General features: G+C 38.7%; 1 protein-coding gene, 1 non-coding gene and 1 pseudogene across 8 annotated transcripts in view; all 3 read left to right on the top strand.

Annotated features, from left to right (window-relative positions):
* The window catches only part of SYTL5 (synaptotagmin like 5), a 216,001-nt gene extending 195,277 nt beyond the window's left edge, over positions 1 to 20,724 (top strand). For 6 of the 7 annotated variants that reach the window (XM_025051339.1, XM_025051342.1, XM_025051337.1 and 3 more), the window contains 7 exons: positions 32 to 210; positions 2,675 to 2,774; positions 4,333 to 4,494; positions 12,501 to 12,609; positions 14,105 to 14,237; positions 17,317 to 17,525; positions 18,588 to 18,853. In XM_025051339.1, coding sequence (XP_024907107.1) covers positions 32 to 210; positions 2,675 to 2,774; positions 4,333 to 4,494; positions 12,501 to 12,609; positions 14,105 to 14,237; positions 17,317 to 17,525; positions 18,588 to 18,730 — 1,035 coding nt within the window. In that variant the 3' untranslated portion in view covers positions 18,731 to 18,853. Of the gene's footprint in view, positions 1 to 31; positions 211 to 2,674; positions 2,775 to 4,332; positions 4,495 to 12,500; positions 12,610 to 14,104; positions 14,238 to 17,316; positions 17,526 to 18,587 lie in introns of all 7 variants that reach the window. The other variant, XM_025051343.1, reaches the window with a different exon arrangement.
* Positions 13,556 to 13,674, top strand: LOC112484922. The gene has a single exon (XR_003048299.1). It is a non-coding gene; the product is annotated as a 5S ribosomal RNA (ribosomal RNA).
* On the top strand, positions 15,394 to 15,512 carry LOC112484939 (annotated as a pseudogene).
* Positions 20,725 to 22,282: the final 1,558 nt, after the last annotated feature.

Here is a 22,282-nt window from a genome sequence, read left to right as displayed (position 1 = left end):
ATGCCTCTTTTCATCTTGTTTTTTTTTTCAGACTAGCCTTAACAGCATGATGAGCGTTTACAGTGAAACAGGAGACTATGGCAACGTGAAGGTCAGTGGTGAAATCCTTCTCCACATCAGCTACTGCTACAAAACTGGCGGGCTCTACATTTTTGTCAAGAATTGCAGAAATCTGGCCATAGGAGATGAAAAGAAACAGAGGACAGATGCGTAAGCACATAACATATTCCTCAGATTATTTCAATCTCTGAATTTTTTTGTCAGTATATGTGTTTCTTTTTCAGAAGTGTCTTAACATTCCTCTTGATTCAGAGCCTTCTCTGAAGGTTGATTGTTACTTTCCTCCTATGTCACACTTCTAAATATTCTCTGAAGTGCATGTATAATGGTTGTGTTACCATTGGGGGAGATCTAAATCCATCATTGCCCCAGTGGTGCTGAGGGGCCCTCGGTTATTTTCGCCAATGCAGTAAAGAATTACAGATCAGTGAAATTTAGGAAAAATAAGATTTATTGATGTACATTTCAAGAGAGAAACAGGTTATGCGAGAAATGGCCGTAGGGCCATAGAAGCGGGGAGTCTGCATTATATTTGGGCCATGATGGGAGGTTACAAGAGTGGTCGGTGCTAGATGATTGGCATGTGAGGTCATTTTGATTGACAGTTGGCTATTATATAACCTTTTGTCTACTGCACATATAGTTATCCAGATTTCAGTCTGTTATAATTAGATTCATGAATTTCCAGGTGTATGTGTGATATTATAATGATGGTATAATGAGGCTGAAGTGAAAAGGTCAGTATAGTCCTCACTGTGCAGGTGTTTGTGGCTGGCCTAAACCAATGGCTATTTTGTGGCTTTTTATTTCCTTGTACTTCGGGATGTACGGGCATTGTTATTTGAAAAAAAATGGGTGTTTCTGGAAGGTCCTAGGGGTGGGCCTTTGGATTGGGCCATCATTCTTGTAATTCCTGAGATTTCAGAGCTGGGCCTTCACTCTCATTGCTCATGGCTACCTACCTGCCTAACAGTTATGACTGTGGTTACCTGATTTTAAAGAAGCTATTAGCCAACATGGTTTAGAACTGACATATTTGTAATTTGCACAGAGGCAGCTCTTTGAAATAGAAGGCTGACATGTTGGCATACCCCAAGATGTATAACAGTTGATTTTTGTTCTGGGAAACCCTCCAAAGAAAATTACCAAGCTGTTAGCCCAGACAACTCAAAAGGGCAATTATGAGGCTCTCAGGCTTCTAGGGATCAGCCTGGGAGGGCAGTTGTGGATGATGCCACATTAGAGGGGAGCCGGATATGAAGATGTATCAGGTTCCAAAGACCACTGCCAGGTTTGATGATTTACTAGGAAGAATCATAGGACTCCATGCATAGTCATAATCAGCAAAAGGAAGAGGCATATGTGACGAAATTCTAAAGAATCCAGGCTTAAGCTTCCAAGTGTTCTCTCCCAGTGTAGCCACATAGGATGCATTTAATTCCTCTAGCAATGGAGTATGATAACACTTGTGAGATGTTGTCTGCCAGGGAAGCTATTTAGAGACTCAACTGGTCACATACCAAAATTCCAGTCTCCCAGAAAGAAAGCAGATATTCATCGTGAGCCATATTGTTTTTATAAATAGTTTAGTCACAATGAGCACCTTATATCTGTTCTGGGAATGATGAGAATCCTCCTGAAATCTACATTCCCAGATGCCAGCCAAGGACCAACTTTGTAAGCAGGCATTGCTAAGGATAGCATTCTCCAACCTGCTATGTGACTCCTTTTCTACATACTAGAGGACCTAGATTAAATAAACAACTCAGCAAAGCTGTTTCCAAGTGTCCTAAGACAGACAAATGAAAAGGTTCTGAATACACATTAGTCCACCTACTTCCTCAGCTAAATATCACTGGGCTTCAGTACCAATATAATCATTTAGATTAACATGGAAAGGGGTCATCTAAAGCCCCAGGAGATGTGCTTCAGGACTCTGGTAGCATCTTGTATATCTTATACATTTCTGAGTCTGCCATGATGCCCCTGCCCCAACAGGCTCCTGGAATAGTTCAAAGCAAGGTGTTGGGTAGAATTGCTATTTTGACTTAGGTCGTTATTTTCTATTTCTTCTTTTTCATCATTTTCTTTCATTCACTCATTACCATTGACTCCACTCACATTCATCAGAAGACCTGACATCTGAATGGAGAGGAATGTAACCCCATAATATTTTGTGATACCATTGATCATAATAATAGATTATATTTATTGAGTAGTATAGTATGTCAGCTCCTTATATATATATATATCAACTGATTTAATCCTCACAACGCCATAAGTTAGATACTCTTACTATCCCAGGTTTACAGATGAGGAAACTGAGACAGAGAGAGAGGTTAGGTAAGTTCTTGAGTTCATCAAAACTAGTGAGGCATGGAGTGGCTCAACTCCAGAGCCCATACTCTTTACCACTACACTTAACTACTTTTCTCTCAGTGAGGGCCCAGAGTGATTTTTAAGGTATTCTGTTATGTAGACTATATTCTCTTTGGTTCTATCTCTTATGCTTACTGACCTATTCCCTTTACTTCTTTTATTCACTGAAGTCCCCGAGCATTTCTTGCAAAGTAGATGTTTCCCAATAATTGCTTTCATCTTTTATCATCAACAGTTATGTCAAGTCATACCTTCTCCCTGACAAATCTAGAAACAGTAAGCGCAAGACCAAAATCAGAACAGGCACCAATCCAGAATTCAATGAAACACTAAAGGTAGGTAAATAGTCTCTCATAGTAACTAAGTGATACTGTTTACAACCTCATTGGTTTAAAAGTAACTACAGAGAATTTGCATGGCAAAGCTTATGTATATTTTAGAAAAGAAGAATTTGAATAAATTAATGTAATATGCTTTTCTAACAGTTTTTAGAAAAGAAAAAATGTAAACCACTCCTGTTCTGTTTATTTCTGTGCTGCTGCTGAATTTGCATCTTAAGGGGAGATGATCCAGCAAAATTACATCTGAGCGGGTACATCTTGTCAAAAAAATATGTTTTGCCCTTGGGAAAATAGTGTTTTTTCTAGTTCCCCTTAAAGGAAGTTTATTACTTTTGACACTGATTTAGCAGGTCACTTTGTGCACACTCATTGTTCTGCTAACACAGCATGAGTATGTGCTGTTTCTTGTTATGGTTTCAGAATTTGGCTATATTTAGGAATGTGGTTAGTGAACAGTGGAAATGCAGGATTAGATTTGAGAAATATCAGAGAAAGTGGCCTAGATAAGATATGACCTAGGTCTCAATCCTAGAGAAATTATTTTTCCCCCTGGGCTTCCATATAATAACCTTTTCTCTCAGCCTGGACCAATCTAGCCTGTTAAGAAAGATCTGAGGAGACTGAAATGTATAAATTATTGCCAGTCACAGGGAAATTTATGGACCTTATGCCCAAAGTGATGGAGTCAGGAAGTTGGCGAGTGGAGGCATTTGTGGAAGCAGGAGCCAATATCAAGACAGATCAAAATGAGAATGAATGAATACAGGCAGAGGATGAATCCAGTGGCCATAATAGGATAGCAAAGATGAGCCCATGCAGAATAGACAAACAGAGTGACATGGCAAATTCAGGAAGCAGGGAGACAAGATTAATTATGCCAGGAATGGCAGGGACAGACATAGAAGCAAACCCAAGATGAGTCAGTTAAGTCTGAAGCATATTCCAGGTGGTAGTTGCAAATAACATGAAGGAGGTTTGCAGGAATTTGGCATGTGGACCTGGATGACATTCTGCTGGAAAAGGAACAGCTACCCCAGCAGTATTTTCTTTCTGCTTAATCTACATATGTATCTATTCATCCCTGCATTTAGGCTGGACTTTATGAAGTTTGGTATTTGCAAGTGTCTTACTACCAATACTTTTCTGGATTTGGGAGTTCTCATGAATAAAATAAGATAGAGAGGTTGGAGAATTGACAGAATAAACCTTGATCTTATAAAGTAGATGGTAAAAAAATAATAATAATTAGGCCAATGAAACAGGTAAAGCTGGAAAGGGAACAAGCTTCAACCCCTAACACTTTTTACACAATATCTGAAGTTTACTGTGACACTCCCCCGACCCAAATAATTTATTGATATATCTTTCAGTGCTAGGTCTAACACAAAGGGAGTTAACGAACTAGAACCTCTGTTTTAGCAGAACCAAAGAAAAATAAAATTCATGTTGCTAATGCATCCGATCTGAAAGATGGCAGAAGTAAATTCCAATCTGTCTAAGAATTGGGCAAAACCTTCCATGTGGAATATGATACTGTCAATTTCATTTGCAGTATACCATCAGCCATACCCAGCTCGAAACAAGAACTCTGCAGCTCTCAGTCTGGCATTATGATCGATTTGGACGTAATAGCTTCCTTGGGGAGGTGGAGATTCCTTTTGACTCATGGAACTTTGAAAATCCAAGTGATGAGTGGTTTGTGCTTCAGCCCAAGGTAGGAAATGCTTCCAAATTAGTCATACAGTTATACAGTGAGTCAAATTATGAGCCTAATTGATGTCACAAGCCTAAAGAATCTGAAGACTTCCAGTTTTAAAGTGATAATCTGTGAGATTAGTGCAGCTAATTTTGGAATAATGTCATAAATGTAAATATTCTTTTGGAAATCATTAAGTACAGACTGTAATGCAAACCACATAATCATATGCAGTATTAATTTGACTTACTAAAAATTTATTCATCATTTGGCGGTCTTCATGGATAAAAGGAATACGTTATACGATCCTATTATAAAGAGAAAATATTCATTTTCACATAGGCAAAAACAAATCCATAGGGCAAGATCAGTCTCAAAACATTCTCTCCATTCCTCATTCTCCACAATTCAGACATAAGCAGGAATTGTCTTGCCTGGGTTCACATGAAGAAGTGAACAGTAGCTAAAGTATCTGATTTCCTACATTCCTTTTTTTGCGATTCATAACCTAGGTCTTGAATTATAGTCGAAAAAACAATATCAGAGCTAGTTCTAGAAATTGATAATATAATATGTTCTAAACTAGAGCAAGAGTACCTTGGATTCACTTGATGCAGCTGGGGTATTTCTACATGTACGGTGACTTCAAGTCAAGAGTAACGTGAAAAAAAGGTCACATTTACATAACCAAACATTGTTCTTTGTATAGAGAGGCAAAAACAGAAAAGACAGTGAAGATAGTGGAGTCAAATCAGACTTCCTGGGTTCAATCCTGGTAGCTTCACAACTGTGTGTGTGACCTTGGGTAAATTCCTTAACTTTGATGTTCTCACTTGTGATATAATAATTGGACATAGCTTATAGAAATGCTGTGAGGCTTGAACACACATTCTATGTGATACTTGCAATATTAGGTCAGGCACATTGTAAGCGCTCAATAAGTGCTAGGTAATATTTATGTTACATTGCAGTCCTTTTATTGCAACTGACAGAAACTCTAGCTCATACTGCTTAAAAAGTAAAAGGAAATTATTGCTATGTAATTGATCCTGATGCTCAAATATTATTAAAGCACTGAAATCTCTTGGTCTCTCATCTCTGCGTTAGCTTCATTTTTAGACTTCATGCAGTGTTAGCTTCCCTCACTAGCTCCCGATATGCTTCTCTTAGACACTGTATCAGCTGCAAAGCCTGTCATTCTTGTACCACACTGTCCAGGAGAGAGGAGAGTTCCTCATCCTCCAACAGTTCAACCAATGCCCTTGGCTTGGCTCTCCTAATTCTAATTAGATTATTTGCCCATCCTGAGCTAATCACCGTATGGCCACGGAGGTGAGCTAAATTAGCTGGCTTAAGACAATCAGATCATACTCTGGTCCTGAAGGTGGTATTGCCCTAAAGGAAATCCAGGTACACTAGTATTAAAGGAATGGTGAGTGGATGCTAGACAGGGTAAAACAAAGGTCGGTAATCAACAACAACACCGATCATCATTAATAGAAGCATTGTTCACACCTAACGGTTACAACTATTGCGAGCTAAATATCATTGTCCCCATTTTATATGAGGAGTCTGAGACTCAGAAGTTAAATACAACTTTTTGATGGGGTTTTATAACTGTTGACCTCAAACATGGTGTAAATAACTCATGGAAAATCTTTAGGAGGTATCGTTGGGCTGTGGGTTAAATTGACAGTAAAATATAATAGCAATCCTTAAACATAAAATAACGGCAAGCCTATGACTAACATAAATGTGATAGAGATATGATGTACAATAATAACAAGTCCACAATAGCATAACATTCCCCTGACATTAATTATGGAAAATATTTGGTAATTACAGCACTGTGTCCCTTGGAATTGAGTGAAAAGCCTTACCATAAAGGATAACGCTTAATATAACTTAACAGTTTCCTATTGCTCCCTTCCTTGTATTTTTAATGGGTGGGCATCATGGAATCATAGTTAGAAGATGTCCAAGACATTATATGATGCGTAACACAGATGGAGAACAAGTAACATGCATTTTAGTAATGAAATTAACTTAACCTGTCATAAACTTAACATTAAAGCACACTGGGGCTCTTTGCAGAGTTTCCAGTCAATTTCCTGGAAATGGTTGCAGGATTTGTACTGGGATAGTATCTGAGCTTTTGCAGGCATCCTCTGTGTTTAGGGACCAACAACTTTCCGAAGTAATCACCTTCACATTGCCACTGAGTGGTTTTACTTTCTATCATAAAGGAGAAGCATCTCTCTGAGCCAGCTCAAGGTAGAAAAGTTCTGATTGTGTTTAATGTCTGGAACTCAGTTGGTCCTCTGCCAGATGACCTTGGATTCCCTTCACCACGTGTGTTAGGAATTTTGCCTCCAATCCCCTCTACCTGAGACATTCTCTAGAAGCATGTCCTCAGGCTACTGTAGCTTTTTCCCATGTGGGCAGAGAGCCAGAAGTTCTTAGGAACTTCTGTACCTCCTGCCACAAGGCAACCCTTAGCCAACACCTGATGGATTAGGAATGGGGAGAGATCTGAAAGCCCAATTCCCTTACAGAGAGTGGAAAAAACTCCTAGGTGTTACACTCCAGAGCTCCCCAGCTGGATCGGGCTGATCCATTGTCTGGCTCCCTCTCCTTCTCTGACCTGTCACTTGCATAAGAATCCTCACCTCAGAGTCAGCTTCTGGGGAACCCAACATAAGTTAGTGTTTCTAATCCACGTCATCTTTCTCTGCTAAGTTTCCTTTGACACATATAGAGGAAAGGCTACAGGTTTGGACTTGCTTAGCTACCATGCCTTCCAAAAATGGGGTGGGACCCATTCTAAAACCTGCTGTGTACTGTCTCCCACTTCACCAGTAGCTCATCTTCAAGCTGAGCTGGCGTTGATTATCAGAAGTGTCACTTTATTCTCAGTTTCCTGTCTCAGTCATTTCAGTGCAGTAGTTACTTCATCAGCTACATCTATAGGATGAGCAGCCCCAGAGACCTGGTGTTTCTTGTAGATTATCCAGCTGAGGAGGTGAAGTGTGAGCTACAGGGACCAATTTCTTTAGTAATAGAGGGTCAGAATTAATAGTCCTCAAGCATTTAGAAATACGGATATTCTTCTGCAGTGGGAATACTAGAAAGACATAGTGTCTTATTGCTTATTGACTCAGTGTTAGTGACAATACCTTGACACCTATCTGTTTTTGCTAGGTCTTACAGCACTAAGCCAGTCAGAAGGCTGATTCAGGTAGAGAAAACTCAAGATGCCAAATATACTGTAAAGTCATTTCACGGTATAACTTCCATTTTATTGCAGAACATGGATGTGCTTAGTAGCTATAAGTCATTATCTTTGTGAAAGGCATGTTAAGTATTTAGACGAAAGGGATTTGTTAGTATGAATTCTCTTTCATGTGTTCCCAGAGGGTGCTATTATAAAAAGGACCTTTGAAAATGAACAGTAAGCTTAAGTGGTTTTCCAAGGAAACCTCTTCTGTTCTGCCTTCAGGCGGAGAGTAAATATAAGTTATTGTGGAATTATCACCTAGCTAAAAGGCTCTATGTTGGGTACTTTTGGCTGACTTTTGTATGTAAATTATTATCCCATCTTAGACCTGTAAATGCACTGGGAACTCTGCTTCCTACTCTGATGGAAAGTGGATCTCTCTCTCTCTCTCTTCAAAAAGTAGAAGATAATGGGCATTATCTGATTATGCCATTCCTCTGCTCTGTCAGATACCCTCAGGGGTTTCCTACTGCTTTTGAATGTGATTTGAATAAATCCTAATCCTCACCCTGGAACTCAGTGCTCCCTTTATATGGCCCAGCTTTCTGTAGCAGAGGAGGATGTCAGAGCTCTTCCCATATCCCCACTTTCATACATATATGGCTGTCCACCACTTTCACTCTCACTAGCCAACACCTGACAATCTTTGTAAGAGAGGAGTCCTCAGGCCTCCTGCAGCTGTCTTGGTCTGTGGGCATAGAAAGCCAGAATAGCTTGGGTATGTAAGTCTCCTGGGAGTTGAGGGCAGAAAGAGCATAAACGCTCTCACTCCCTTGCCTGTGATGGGGCCAGCTCTGAAGTGTGATCTCTCTTGTCTCCAGAGCTCTGCTGTGGGACCGAGCCAAGTTACTCTCCTTGAAACTTTGCCTGGTATCACAACTTTGTGAAGCCTCTCTTCTCTTTGTGATCTCACTTCCCCACTACCCATCCTATTAGAACACTATAACATAAATTCAGAGGAGACACCTTATTTCTATTTTCCGTGCTGCAACCTCCCTGTACACACACCTCTAACCACACCTGACTTCCTACCATTTCTTATATACATCCTACAGTCCCCACTGTACTTTGCTCATACTGCCTTCTTAACTCAGACTAACCTTCTTCCCATTCCATCTGGTATCATTTCTCCCATCATTTAAGGACCAAACGAGGGCCACCTCTTTATCTCAATCTGGATTACTCTCTCTCTTGCCACAGTAGTTTTCTTTGTAGTTGAATTGGAATATCTGTCAGTATTCGTCTGACATTGAACTTACACAGTAGAAGCCCAAAAGAAGACTCAGCAATCAACATCAATAGTTGATCAGTTAATAAAGTACAGAAATCATACACATATCCCCAATGCATTTCTTAAACATTTATTTTAACTCAAAACAAACAAATGTGCATTTATTTTCAAGTCTTCTAAAACAGGGATAATTCATTTTATCTCAGTATGATTTCAGTGATTAAAATTCTGTCATATCTTCCTGGCATATTCTACCCCTAATGCATCATCATCAACAGTTTCTAGTTTGAGTTTCTCTAAAGGGAAAGAAGAATTTAAGAATACTTTCAAAGTAAACCAAGTATAAAATGTCTCTCAATATTCATGATTTTTTTCCAGTCTTTTATAGCCTCAAGCCCAAATATAATCCAATAGCAAATTTATTTTCAAATCTTTATCTCTTCTATAGTATTTAACTTAATTTTTATAGCAATAGCTATCTTTTTGTACTCATGCAATATTAAATTATATAATTAGAGCCACAAAGATGCCTGGCGTAAAGAGCTTGGGAGACTAATGCTGACTTTTGGTGAGCATGCAGTTCAACTGATGGGAGCAGACATACATGGTCTTTGTGGTGAGGATCCTGCTCCTCATTGAGAATGGAGAGCATTAATTAATCTGATGAATCAGTTAAATAACGGCAATTTAATAGAGCTTCTACAGCATATATGTCTTCTGGATAGACTGAGCACTCATTGAAAACAAGATCTGTGTCTATGTTCCCACAGCACTTGGCAAGATGCCTTAAAAAGCATTACTACAGGAAACCATTCTGTATGGTTGAATTGAATTGAATTCTGCTACTTTTATCTGAGCAGGAGTTGGCCGAATAATGTAAACTGGTGGTAGGCAAGAAGAGGATGCTGCTTTGGAATTTCCTTTCAAGAATATTAAAAATACCCCAGAATATTAGATCTACGTGCAGGATATATGATGACTCTCTCCTTTGTCTTTCTTTTGTATGTGATTATGATGCTATAAGACTTCATGTTTATAGTTTTCTACTTCCCCAAGACTTGAAAACTATATTTATATAACGCCACCAGTATATTTTAAGTTAAATTAAAAACCAGTGAATAAATCTCAACAATGCATGTTTTGATCCCTATACTATATATTAGTATATGACACCTGCACATTATCACTTTTTCCTACCCCAAAATCTCAGCCAAAAGCAAATGGAGCCTGTTGTATAGAACTACCAGTTGTATAAAAAAACTACCCTAAACCTTAGTGCCTTAAAACAAAAATTTATAATTCTATGGGATAATTGGGCTCAGCTACATGGTTCACATTTAAGGTCTCTCATGTGGTTGCTGCCAGATGGTAGAGTGAGGCTGAATTCATCTGAAGGTTTGACCGGGCAGGTTGTTTAAGTTGGTTGTCTCACAGTTGATGTTTGTTGCCAGTTGGGAACTCATACCTGCCAGCTGGAGCCACCTACATGTGGCTTGGGCCCTATATCATGAGTTCTCAGAAGGAGCATCTCAGGACTATCCATTCCAGGAGAGAAAGTAGAAGCTGTTAATCTTAAGGCCTGGGCCCAGAAACTGGCACATTAACACTTCTGCCATAGTCTACCAGTCAAAGCAATCACGGAACCCACTCAGATCCAAAGAGAGAAGACAAACGCTCATTGGCTATATCAAAAAAAGTAGTGACTTCTTTAATCACAGTACCCATTTATAACATTCACTGAAACTTCAAAACAATAAGAAAAGTCCTTTTCACAAGGCACTTGATCTAAAATAATCAGATTAAATATTGGATGGATAGTCTATTTCACCATCTAATCTCATTTTTACCCCTGGTAAGATGGTTGAATAAAACAATACTTCAGATGTTTTTTCTACCCTTACTAATAAGTTTTACCGCCACCAGGATGAAAGAAAACCAGGCAAGGATTTCTTTTCTTTGCTATGGTCTCAGTTTTTTTTTGCTGAGGCTTGAACAGCTTCTGGCTTTGCTGTGAGTTTTGGGGTTTCTGAATTCTTCCAATCTGCTCTCTCTCAAAAGAGAGCAGTTCTCAACCCTTGACTCAGTGCTCAAGAATCAGATGTCTGAAGAAAAATACTTGAGAAAGTGCATTACTTTTTTTACACTATTTATGAAAAATTAAAGTTCAGTTGACTCGATGGCAGTTGGGAGGCTCTGGAGTCACATTTAATTTTTTAATTTAAACTTTTGAGATACTCATGGATCTATATGAAGTTATAATAAATAATACAAAGAGATCCTATAAACTCATTACCCGGTTTCCCTCAATGATAATATCTTGCAAAACTAGTACAGTATCACAGTCAAGCTATTGACATTGAGATAATCTACCAGTTTTATTCAGATTTCTTCAGTTTTCATTTGTGTATGTATTTAATTCTATGTAATTTAATCACATGTGTAGCTTTGTGAATTCACCACCACAGTCAAGATACAGAACAGTTCTATTACTACAAAGATTCCTCATGTTCTTTTATAACCATGCCCGCTCGCATCCTGTCATGCCCATCTCTAACTCCTAGCAACCACTAATTCGTTTTTCATATCTATTATTTTGTCATTTTAAGAATGCCATATAAATGGACTTGTATAGAATATATCCTTTTGAAACTAGCTTTTTTTTTTTCCACTCAGCATAATTCTCTTGAGCTTCATCCAAGCTATTACATATATCAGTAGTCATTCTTTTTCATTGCTGAGTAGTATTCTTTGGTATGGCATGTCGAAGGACATCTAGGCTATTTCCAGTTTTTTACTGTTACAAATAAAGATGATACGAATATTTGTGTACAGATTTTTGTGTAGATATAATCTTTCATTTCTCTAGGATAAATGCCCAAGAGTGCAATTGCTAGGTTGTATGGCAGTTGTATGTTTAGTCTTATGAGAAACTGCCAAACTGTTTTCCAGAGTGACTACAGCATTTTACATTTACATTTTACGTTTCCAACAACAATGTTTGAATGAACCAGTTTTTCCACAATGAATTTTAATGATGTGAATTACCAGTATAGTTTTTAATATTGGTGGCTTGCAACCCAGTGTGAATCAAGCATTACTGCCAACTTCGCCCTTGGTCACTTAGGAAAGCCTTGAGACATCAAGGACAGATAGGAAGAAGTATCTTGTGGCACTATTTTCAGGGGCGTTTTATTCCTGCCTTATTCTCCAAAATATATGTATGTTTGTTGATGGTTCAGTTCTCAGTGCATCACAGGTACACAAATGTGTATTACACATCTCCTCTCAAATTCCTTTTACTCTGATGTTAAATGTTATATGCAAGTGCCTCCGTAGGGTTTTCCAGCCTCTGTTTTCTCATACTTAAGACATCTCTTAAACCAATAAGTGCTATTATAGTTGAATTAGAATGGATTGTCACATTTAAGCCACCAAGTAAATACTGTACAAACATGGGCTACAAAATAACAAAACAAGCATTCTCCTTTTTCTTTTGACCTGCCTCCCCTCGGCCAGGTGGAACTTTCTGCTGACATTGGCCTTCAGTACAAAGGAGAGCTGACAGTTATTTTACGTTATATTCTCCCAGAGGAGAACCTGATGCTTCCACTAGGACAACTTCAAGGTAGAGTAAAAAACCAATGACTTTGATCAAGGACATTCTTTTTTTAGAAGCTTGTGATGAAGGATCAGGAATTGCTTGGACTATGTTACTTTTGCATTACACAGATGAAATAAATGTAAAAGATCTTTTACTGTCACTGTCTTTTGAGGAGAATCGAGAAATAGATACTATATGTGAGAAAGGGTGTGGGATTCTTGCAAGGAAAGGACAAAGTTCATACTTAGAAACCAGCCTTAATGGTAAGATTTATTTCCTGGAAGTCTCAGAGATACAGGATCTTCCCCAGGGTGGAGTGGGGGCTAAGGAGGGGACAGTCTGGAAAGTGCAGGTATAGATAGCTGCCTTATGGATTTATGACATTCACAGCTACTCAGAGAGTCTTGAGGAGGAAATTGACCTAGAACACAGAGTATAAAGGGAAAATCCAGATGGAGACAACTTTTAAATCTCTCTTGACCTTCTCCTTCCATCAACTCCTATAGGCAGTCTTTTCTATTCTCCCATTCACTATCACCTTCTTCAGTGTGACCCTGTGCAAGTGACTTACTATCTCTCGGCCTCAGTTTCCTTACTTCCTAGAAATATTGTAAGGATTAAATAAGTTCATTCATGTTAAGTGCTTAAAATCATACTAAATAAAGGTGGTAGTTGTTATTCATGTTTGAACATATTTCATTATAATAAAAATGTAATGTGGGAAGAGTTTTCTCTCAAAAATGTAATTTTGCCTGGGCTATAGTCTTTAGAGCTGGCCTTGCATGGAGTTGACAATTTAGAAGACTAAAATATCAAAGAAGGGAGTTATAGAATTTTCTCTTTTGGAGTCTTGGTGCTTATATGTGACTTTCATTGTAGCTACTTCCCAATGAGGGCAGGAATGTGGCCCAAGAAGCTTACGAGGTCTTTTCAATTTTATTCCTTTATACCCTGTAAAAAGATATACCTTGTCTATAGCCATACCACCCTGAACAAGCGCGATCTCGTCTGATCTCGGAAGCTAAGCAGGGTCGGGCCTGGTTAGTACTTGAATGGGAGACCACCTAGGAAGACCAGGTGCTGTAGGCGTAAAAAATAAAAAAATAAAGGATTGTAAGCTGACAAGGTCCTTACAATCTGTGAGGTCAACCAAGGGTTGCTCACCTTTTTTTTAAAAAAAAAAGCTATACCTTATAAGGGAGTTTTTAAAATTTAAAATTTATTTGTTCATGTTTTTTCAACAAATATAAATGAAAGACCTATCCAGAAGGAATCCAATGGGATAAAAAAAATATTTAAATCAATACATGGAAAAATATATAATAAATAATATGAAGACCTGATTCAATCAGCAAATGAAAGAATCTTTATAGATTTTCTTTGTAAATTTTGAAATGGAACCCATGATCAATCTCTCTTCTCTCCTCTTCTCTTCCCTCTTCTTCTTCCTCCTTCCCCTCTCCCCCTTTTCCCCTCATTATTTCTTCTTCCCTCTCTTTCATTTTGATGGCTTAAGCAGGAAAGAAGACCATTAAAAGAGGAAAGAAGGAGTCGCCTCTAATTTCTGGAGGAATACTAGAAGTATTCATCAAAGAGGCAAAGAATTTGACAGCAGTGAAGTCAGGAGGCACTTCTGATAGCTTTGTGAAGGGGTAATTTTTTTTTAAATTCATTTTAGATCATTCTTAATGAGAGATTAAAGAATCTGTGATCCACGAGGCAGTGGTAGCAGTGAAGCTTCAATGCTCTTCTTATTCAAAATGTACTAGGAAAGAGCTACCCTTGAATGCTGGCTCTTCCATCTCAAACAACGAGTACAGAGGGAACTGTTTATTCTAGCCCTCAGGCTGCTTCCAGCATATTTCAGTATTTCTCACCACTCTTACCTTCAAGATGGCAAATTTTCCTGTGCGATTCATTTCTTGAAGGAGGAAAAGTATTATTTTTCTACATGTAATATACTTTTTTTTACATGTAATATACTTTTATTGTGCTTTATTATCATTTGGTGCTGACAATACACAACAACAACAAAAATATTGGATCCTTGGCATTTTGCTGTCTTGGGGGAAATAGTAAAAAGTGGAGAAGTCAGAGCATTCTTCCTGGAGATATCCACTGGCGAGTGCTTTGGGGAAGGTCTGGGAATTTGTGCCCACTTTGTTTCTTGAGGGAATATAGCCCTTTAAATGGACATATTTACCCATTCTAGGCAACCCCAAAACAAATGTCTCTTGATTTCTATTTGAGATTTTTCTCCTATAATTAGAAGAACTAGAACTTGAGAGATATTTTTCATTCTTTCAAGCAAACACATAAATGCACACATGTACCAAGCTGAGTGTTGTGGTTTCAGAAATTAGACATGGCCCTTGCTCTCATGAAGTGCCATAAAACCCATGAAGGCAAACAGATTCCCATGACGTTAATTCTTTGAGTCAGATGACAGTTTCATTCCTCTCTTCAATCCTTGTGTAATTTTTTTTTCCTACAAGGAAATGAGTCAAGCCTTTACCCTCACATGTTCTAACTTTGATAAGGCCTTTAATAAGGAGAAGCAGATGTCTCGGGCTTCCCCAATGGCGAGCGTGTGTGCCTGAATCCTGGTCTATCTGTCCTTCATTCTTTCTCATAGTAATGAGATGCTTTATTTGGATTATGCCATTGCAGTCTGCCTCACCAGCCCCACCATCCGGATCAGGCCTCTTCCTGCTCACTGTTTGGTGGGATGAAGGGTTCCTTCCCTATGGCTTCATTGTGGCCTTGTAGGGGTTTTCACTTTATTATGTTTAAAATTTATGAAGCAGTGTCTATGGCCATGCTACCCTGAACAAGCCTGATTCCATCTGATCTTGGAAGCTAAGCAGGGTCGGGCCTGGTTAGTACTTGGATGGGAGACCACCTAGGAAAACCAGGTGCTGTAGGCTTAAAAAATAAAAAAAAAAAATAAGGGATTGTAAGCTGACAAGGTCCTTGCAATCTGTGAGGTCAACCAAGGGTTACCTTGCCTAAAAAATAAATTTAAAAAAGTAATAAAATGTACGAAGCAGAGCTTATAAAGGATGGTATCTATAAATTTTTTAAATGCCAGTAACTTTCAGGTAAATTCTCTCCTTAGTTACACTTCAGCATCGAGCTGATTTTAAAGGGACTTCAGATTTTTTTTTAAAAGAGCATGAGAGAACAATAATAGATCTTTCTATAAAGCTTAATATTATAAAATATATCAGTTAATATTAGCTCTGTCTATGAGCCAGCATAACAGTGGCTTAAAGACAAAAGGTTTTTTTCTCTTGCATGTAAACAAAGACTAAAGGTAAGGTATCTAGGGCAGATATGGAAGCATCATGATAATCAGGGACCCAGGTTTCTTCTGTCTTATTGTGGTGTCCACCTCACGGGCCAAGATAACTGTTTCATCTGTCCCATCCAAATTCCATCTGGCAATACACTTTCGAGAATTTTCATACAAGACTATTTCTTATATCCAGAACTTAATCACATGACTATACTACTGCAAGGGAGACTGGGAATATAGTCTTTATTCTGGGCAATTTTGTGCCTACTAAAAATAATGAGGATATTTTTAGAAAAGTATAAGGAGAGAATGAATATTGGGAGAAAGTCATCTCTGCTTGGTATAGGAAATGAAATCGCAAGTGTTGTATTTTTTTTTTTTTATTGTAAGGCCATTTGTTTTTGACATTTTTCATGTTTGTTTAATGAACTAATGATACCCATATGTCTTCTTCCTTAAAGCCTGTACCCTGGTTCATTAGGTACCTGGAGCCTCATTCTCTACTATGGTCAAAAACATTATTTTTGACCGTGGTAGAGAAGGCCTGGAGTGCAGGTGTTTTATTTGAGAAGAGATTCCAGGAAGCACCAGTGAGAGAGTAGAGAAAATAAGACAGGGAATGGAGGGAAGCTGATAAAAATATATTAATAGACACATTACTACTGTGGGCAATTGAGGCTCAGTTGCACTGGAGAAGCAACAAAGAAGGAACTCACTCTGTGGAAAGTACCTTAGGATTGTCTCTTCAAGGGACAGGGAAGCTGTGGGATTCATCTATCAACTTTTAAAACCGATTGGTTGAAGGTTGCTCCTAGGAACATTAAATCCCCAGTAATCCCAGGATTCCCTGCATGTAAGTTGAGTAAGCTCACACAGCACCAGAGGAAAGTCCTTACCTAGAGACATGGGCACTTGAGGTGAGAAGCTGTTAGCATACCAAGAACTGCTCATCCTGGCTTCAAGTCAAACTAGAGGTTGGGCAAAGATGATAGAAGACAGGATATTTTATTGTGTCCACCACAGGAGGTGTTTTCATTTCAAGATGAGGAAAGGACCAAAATAGGATTAGAAAAGAGAGTTTGGTCATTTTACTGTTGCCCCACTTAAAAGAAATAACAAACCATCTCACTAAAATAAATCCAGAGTTAAGCACATAAAAATGTGGGATAGAAAATTGAAGGGGATCCCCCCCCCCCCAAAAAAAGCATGCTTTTCTGCTTATTCACATGTTGCTGCCTTTTATAGGGATTTGGGTGTTGAGATTGCAGACAACCTGTACGTCAGCTGGCTGCCTCCACAAAGGACACACACACACACACACACACACACACACACACACACCCCAGGAATTATGGGAAATTGAAATAACTACTCAAGGATGTCATTTTCTGCCTACTATCTCACTGATGGCTTGATTGCATTTTCTCCTGCAGCTACCTGCTCCCTGATGATAGCAAAGCCACCAAACACAAAACTCTGGTAATAAAAAAGAGTGTTAATCCTCAGTGGAATCATACTTTCATGTTCAGTGGTCTGCATCCCCAGGATATAAAGAATGTTTGCCTAGAACTTACTGTTTGGGACAAGGAGGCCTTTTCCAGCAACATCTTTCTGGGAGGAGTTCGTTTGAATTCCGGAAGCGGTGAGGGACTTGGGGACCCTGATATGGTCTGTGACTGGGCATGGGGCAGGGGAGCGGTTCCTGCAGGTGTGATATGTAGTAGGTGTATGTATAGTTTCAGCTTAGCTGTCTCCTGCAATTTCCACAGATTTTCCATGTCTTTAGCCAAAGATCTTTTCATTTTTAAAATAAAATACTACTACATAACTTCGTATCCTTCAATTAGAAGTTTGGGATGGATAGTGTTTACATTCATTCTCTTCATAAAATATCATTTACACTTTAGTCTAAGTGAATTTCTGCTGCTTTCTTGGGCCTTGTATCAGGTTTCGCTAAGACAACAAAGACTTGTAGGGGAGAGGACTTCCAAGACCAACTTTACTTTATCCTCTTCTCATTTCTATCCAGCAGTTGCAGCCATTACTCACACTAGTTGTTTGAAAGGAAATAATTTTTTCCCTAAAAAAATAACATCTAATGTTGTTCAAACAGGCCGTGGAAGCACACCACTGGTGCCTGAAGGACACAACTATAACAGGAGGAATTGGGGGAAAAATTATAGTAGGGCAGCACATACAGCCCCTGAAATTCTCATTATCCCATAGCTTAGGCCAGACATAGATGGTCTGCATGCACCATGGTCAACAGTCCTGTTGAGAATGACTCACCCCTATGATGCTCTACTTATTTATAGATTAAGGAGGGCCAAAAATATCTATACCACTAAAATGAAAGCTTCCTTGTCAGAGAAGTGGCCTTCTTAGAAAGGGAGAGCCTCAGAGCCCAGTTCAGCCTGTTCTGTCATGTTAGCTCTGTCCAGATGAGCCAGCTCTCTGCTACACTACCAAAGTAGTGAAGAAATGAGCCACTATGGCCATCCTGATTGTTTCTCATCATCTAGGCAGAAGAGAGTAGTGCAGGCAAAAATGCATTCCATTCTAACACCACTCAGTAGGTATGATAAATGAGAACAAGGGAGTAAAGAGCTCTCTGGTCAAAAGGCCCCTTCAGAGGTTAATAGGTCTTCCAGAAGACCAAAACATTTCATCTGTGAAGTATAATGCTCCCCGTTCCCTTCTTTAGGTGTGAGCCATGGGAAGAATGTGGATTGGATGGACTCTCAGGGAGAAGAGCAACGCCTTTGGCAGAAGATGGCCGACAATCCTGGGACTCCCATAGAGGGTATACTCATGCTTCGTTCCAGCATGGGGAAGCGTCGGCTCTGAAGGTACCATTCTTCAAAATGAGGCCTCCAAGGACCATCTGGCTGCCATTTCCTACTAGTAGCAGGCATAGGATCTGGGATTTCTCTTCCCTGTCATTTCTCACTTGAGGGTATTGGGACATGAGGAGAGAGATATCAGTGTGATGAACATTGACGAGTGTCTAAAAAAGCACGTACTTCTATATGCCCGTGGGCCAGGGCCTTCGAGATTGGATGATAGAAAGTGTACTACACTGTCCTGCCAAAAAAACAAGCTGTGCAATTATTCATAGGCTTTATACTATATGAGAGAAGGCACAAGCTTATTTGACACTATAGTTGAGATTGGGAGTCCTCAAACTTTTGCTAGTTATGAGTTACTTTAGGTTTCCTCAAATGGTTTGAGGGAAAGGGGGGCCACTCAGGATATAGAGCACTTTAAGAGTAACTAGAAGGGATTGGATACCTTTTTCTCACCCTGGGAATCCCCACAATCTGAAAAAGGCATTGTAGGAATGGTTGTTGGAGCAAGGAGGTGGCCCTGTTATTATAGCAATCTTGTGGCTTAACCAGGTAAATTTCCAAGATGAAATGACAATTTTTTTTTCCTGTGGTGACTATATAATTTATAATCTAAATCAGCCCACTTTTCAGAGCGAAGGGAGCCAAATCATCATACCAGAACAATAGATGTAAACCAGGATTAATCTGGGGAAATCGGGATATCGGGTCACCTGGTTATGACCTAGCTGTTATGTCTGTTGTAAACATGTATTTTATAAAATATTCTAAGCCATTAACTAAGAGGGAGTAAGAAATAATGTACATTTTGAGCCCTGCTTGTGTCATGTCTACTGATACTCCATTGGTCAAAAGAAGTTACATGGCCAAGCCCAAAATCAAGAGGCAGGGACATATACTCTGCTACAGTGAAACCAATGCAAGAGTGAGATTACAGGAAAGGATGAAGAATCATGGCCAATGGTTCAATCTACCAATTCCATCTGTCACTTGGAATTCCAGATGCTTTAGCCACCAAATTTAGATGTGAAGGTAGTTAAAGCTGAAGGGGGCCTCAAATCTGATTCCTTATTTTGCATATTCCAGATCTGAACCCAGAGAGCTGAAATGACTTGCCCAAGATCTTATATAAGCTGTGACTATATCTGGACTTAAATCTAAGGTGTGATGCCTAGGCTAGTGTTCTTTCCACTGTACTCCTTGACGTGATCCTATGTTTATCAGGGTGGACAGGAGGACATATATAAAGGAAGGCAGAGCAGAGTCTGATTATTTAAGTATGAACATACCTGACCTAGTCTTCTTTTGGAGTCATCTTGTAGCCCCTCAGTTCATTTTTTTCACTTGAATTCATATAAAATCCTTAAAAGGATAGGAACGATTTTAGTAGCGGGAAAGTTAGAATCATCTTCAGGTGTATTCTAACTTATTGTTTCATATTTTCAATTTCTTCTCGAATTTTGAGTATATATTTAAGAGTATATTTAGCATTACTCTTAGTAAGAGAATAAGCAATCCATTTTCAATATTATAAAAAAAAATAGGCTACCTAATTCTAGAAAATTGAAATTGGTGGTCTAGTGTAGCTTAAAAAAAAAACAACTCACACCCATATTCATACATTGCTCTTCTTAAAAACATAAAACAAAATATGTAAGATCATCACTACTTTCTATTTTGGAAAAATAAATTGTCTTCAGACCTGATGATGTGCCTCATCCTATCTTCAATGACATTTTCAGGGTAGGTGAGAGGGGTGATGGTGAAGTCTGGGGACATCTCTAAAGTAGACAGAATGAAATGGATTTATTCACTAATAACAAAAGTAGCATAGAAATAAATATCAAAATTTACAACTTGAACTCACGACGAACATGAACTTTATGTGTTCAGATCTTTGCCACATTTAGAGCAATTCTCTGTATCATGGTTTCATAAAATCCAACATCTGATAACTGGTTATTTCCATGATGCAAAACCCAGGTATGCAGAAGTCCATCAGAAACCTGTTGTGTTGCTTTCAGAAATAAAAGGTAAATTGATCTTTAGGTCACTTTTTTTCTAAGGATAGTGTATAAGTAAAAAGAATATTTTTAAATATAGATAATACATGTGAATGTCATAAAATTCAAATAGTTCAAAGTCATGAAAAGTAAGTCTGTCTTTCTCTCCTTCCATATCATAATATATTGACAGCCTCATTCTTTTTTTATGGCTATAGGCTATTACATCATAGAGATATATCAAATTTAGCAAGCCCTATCAAATGCCACATTAAATATAATTAAGCTATGTTTGGATTTTCTAAGCAGTCTTTTTATTTTTTCAAAAATAAGCACTGAAATTCAAAATGAGATACACACACATATACACAGCAATTTCATTCACTTTGAGGTATTTATCCTAGAGGTAGATACATATGTAAGAAGTGAGTATATACAAGGGTTATTATTGCAGAATATTGGAAACAACCCAGGGGCCCATCAGTAGAGGCCATCAGTAATATCATATTATATCTGCCTAATTTTTCTGTGTCATTAGTTGCTCCTTCTCCTTCTTTGTTAATGATTGCTAAATGTTAAACATTGGATTCTTCAATGCTCGTTTTTTGTTTTTGTTTTTGTTTTTTCACCTCACTTTCTACACCCTCACAGGCATTATTATGTAGTGCACTCTCATGGTTTTATGACCACTTATATGCTTATCACTTCAAACTCACATCTCCAACCCAGACCCCTCCTCTCAGCCCCAGACCCAGATCCAACTGCCTATAGGACATCTCTATCAAGATAGCTCATGTTTTCAACATGCTCAAAATTGATCTCTTCATTCCACTGTCTCTATTGTACCCATGTCTTTCTGCTCCAGGACATCCTGACTCAGTACCTGATACCTACTTAGTTATACTAACTAGGTTATACTATACTAACCGTCATCTACTTGGTTATACTAACTAGGCATGGTTATACTAACTAGATACTGGGTACCGATCTTTGATTTATGCCTTTCCCTTACTCTGAGGCAAAATCAATCAGGAAACCATACTGATTCTACCTCTTTAATACTTCAGAAACCTGTCCAATTCTCATCATTCCCATGCCACTACCCTAGTCCAAGCCACCATCATCCCTCTCTATGATTGTTACAAGTCTCCAGTTACCATCTATGCAGCCATTCTTGCCCTCTGTCAAGCCATTCTTCATGCTATGGACAGATTTTCCCACCATGTTATTTTTAAATGTTCAAACGTACAGAAAAGTTGAAATGATTTTACAGTAAGCACCCTTATACCCACCACCTAAATTCAGCTTCTGCCATTAGCAATACTTGCTTATCATTATCCATCTATCCATCCCTAGAGTGATCTTTTTTAAAAAAATGTAAATCTGTTCATGCTTTAAAATCCTCCATGACTTTTCATTGACCTGAGAATAAAATCCAAATTCTTGCTCATAGCCTGCCAGGCCCTGCATAAGATGGTTGCTGCCTCCTCTCCAGCTTGTCCCAGGCCATGCCTCCCCTTCCCTTCAGTCACACAGTGCATTTTTATGCT

This window comes from Pteropus alecto, unplaced genomic scaffold (genome assembly GCF_000325575.1).
Source record: "Pteropus alecto unplaced genomic scaffold, ASM32557v1 scaffold28, whole genome shotgun sequence".
Classification (NCBI taxonomy): domain Eukaryota; kingdom Metazoa; phylum Chordata; class Mammalia; order Chiroptera; family Pteropodidae; genus Pteropus; species Pteropus alecto.
The sequence above is the reverse complement of the archived record's forward strand: the minus strand, read 5'-3'. Positions and strand labels throughout refer to the sequence as shown.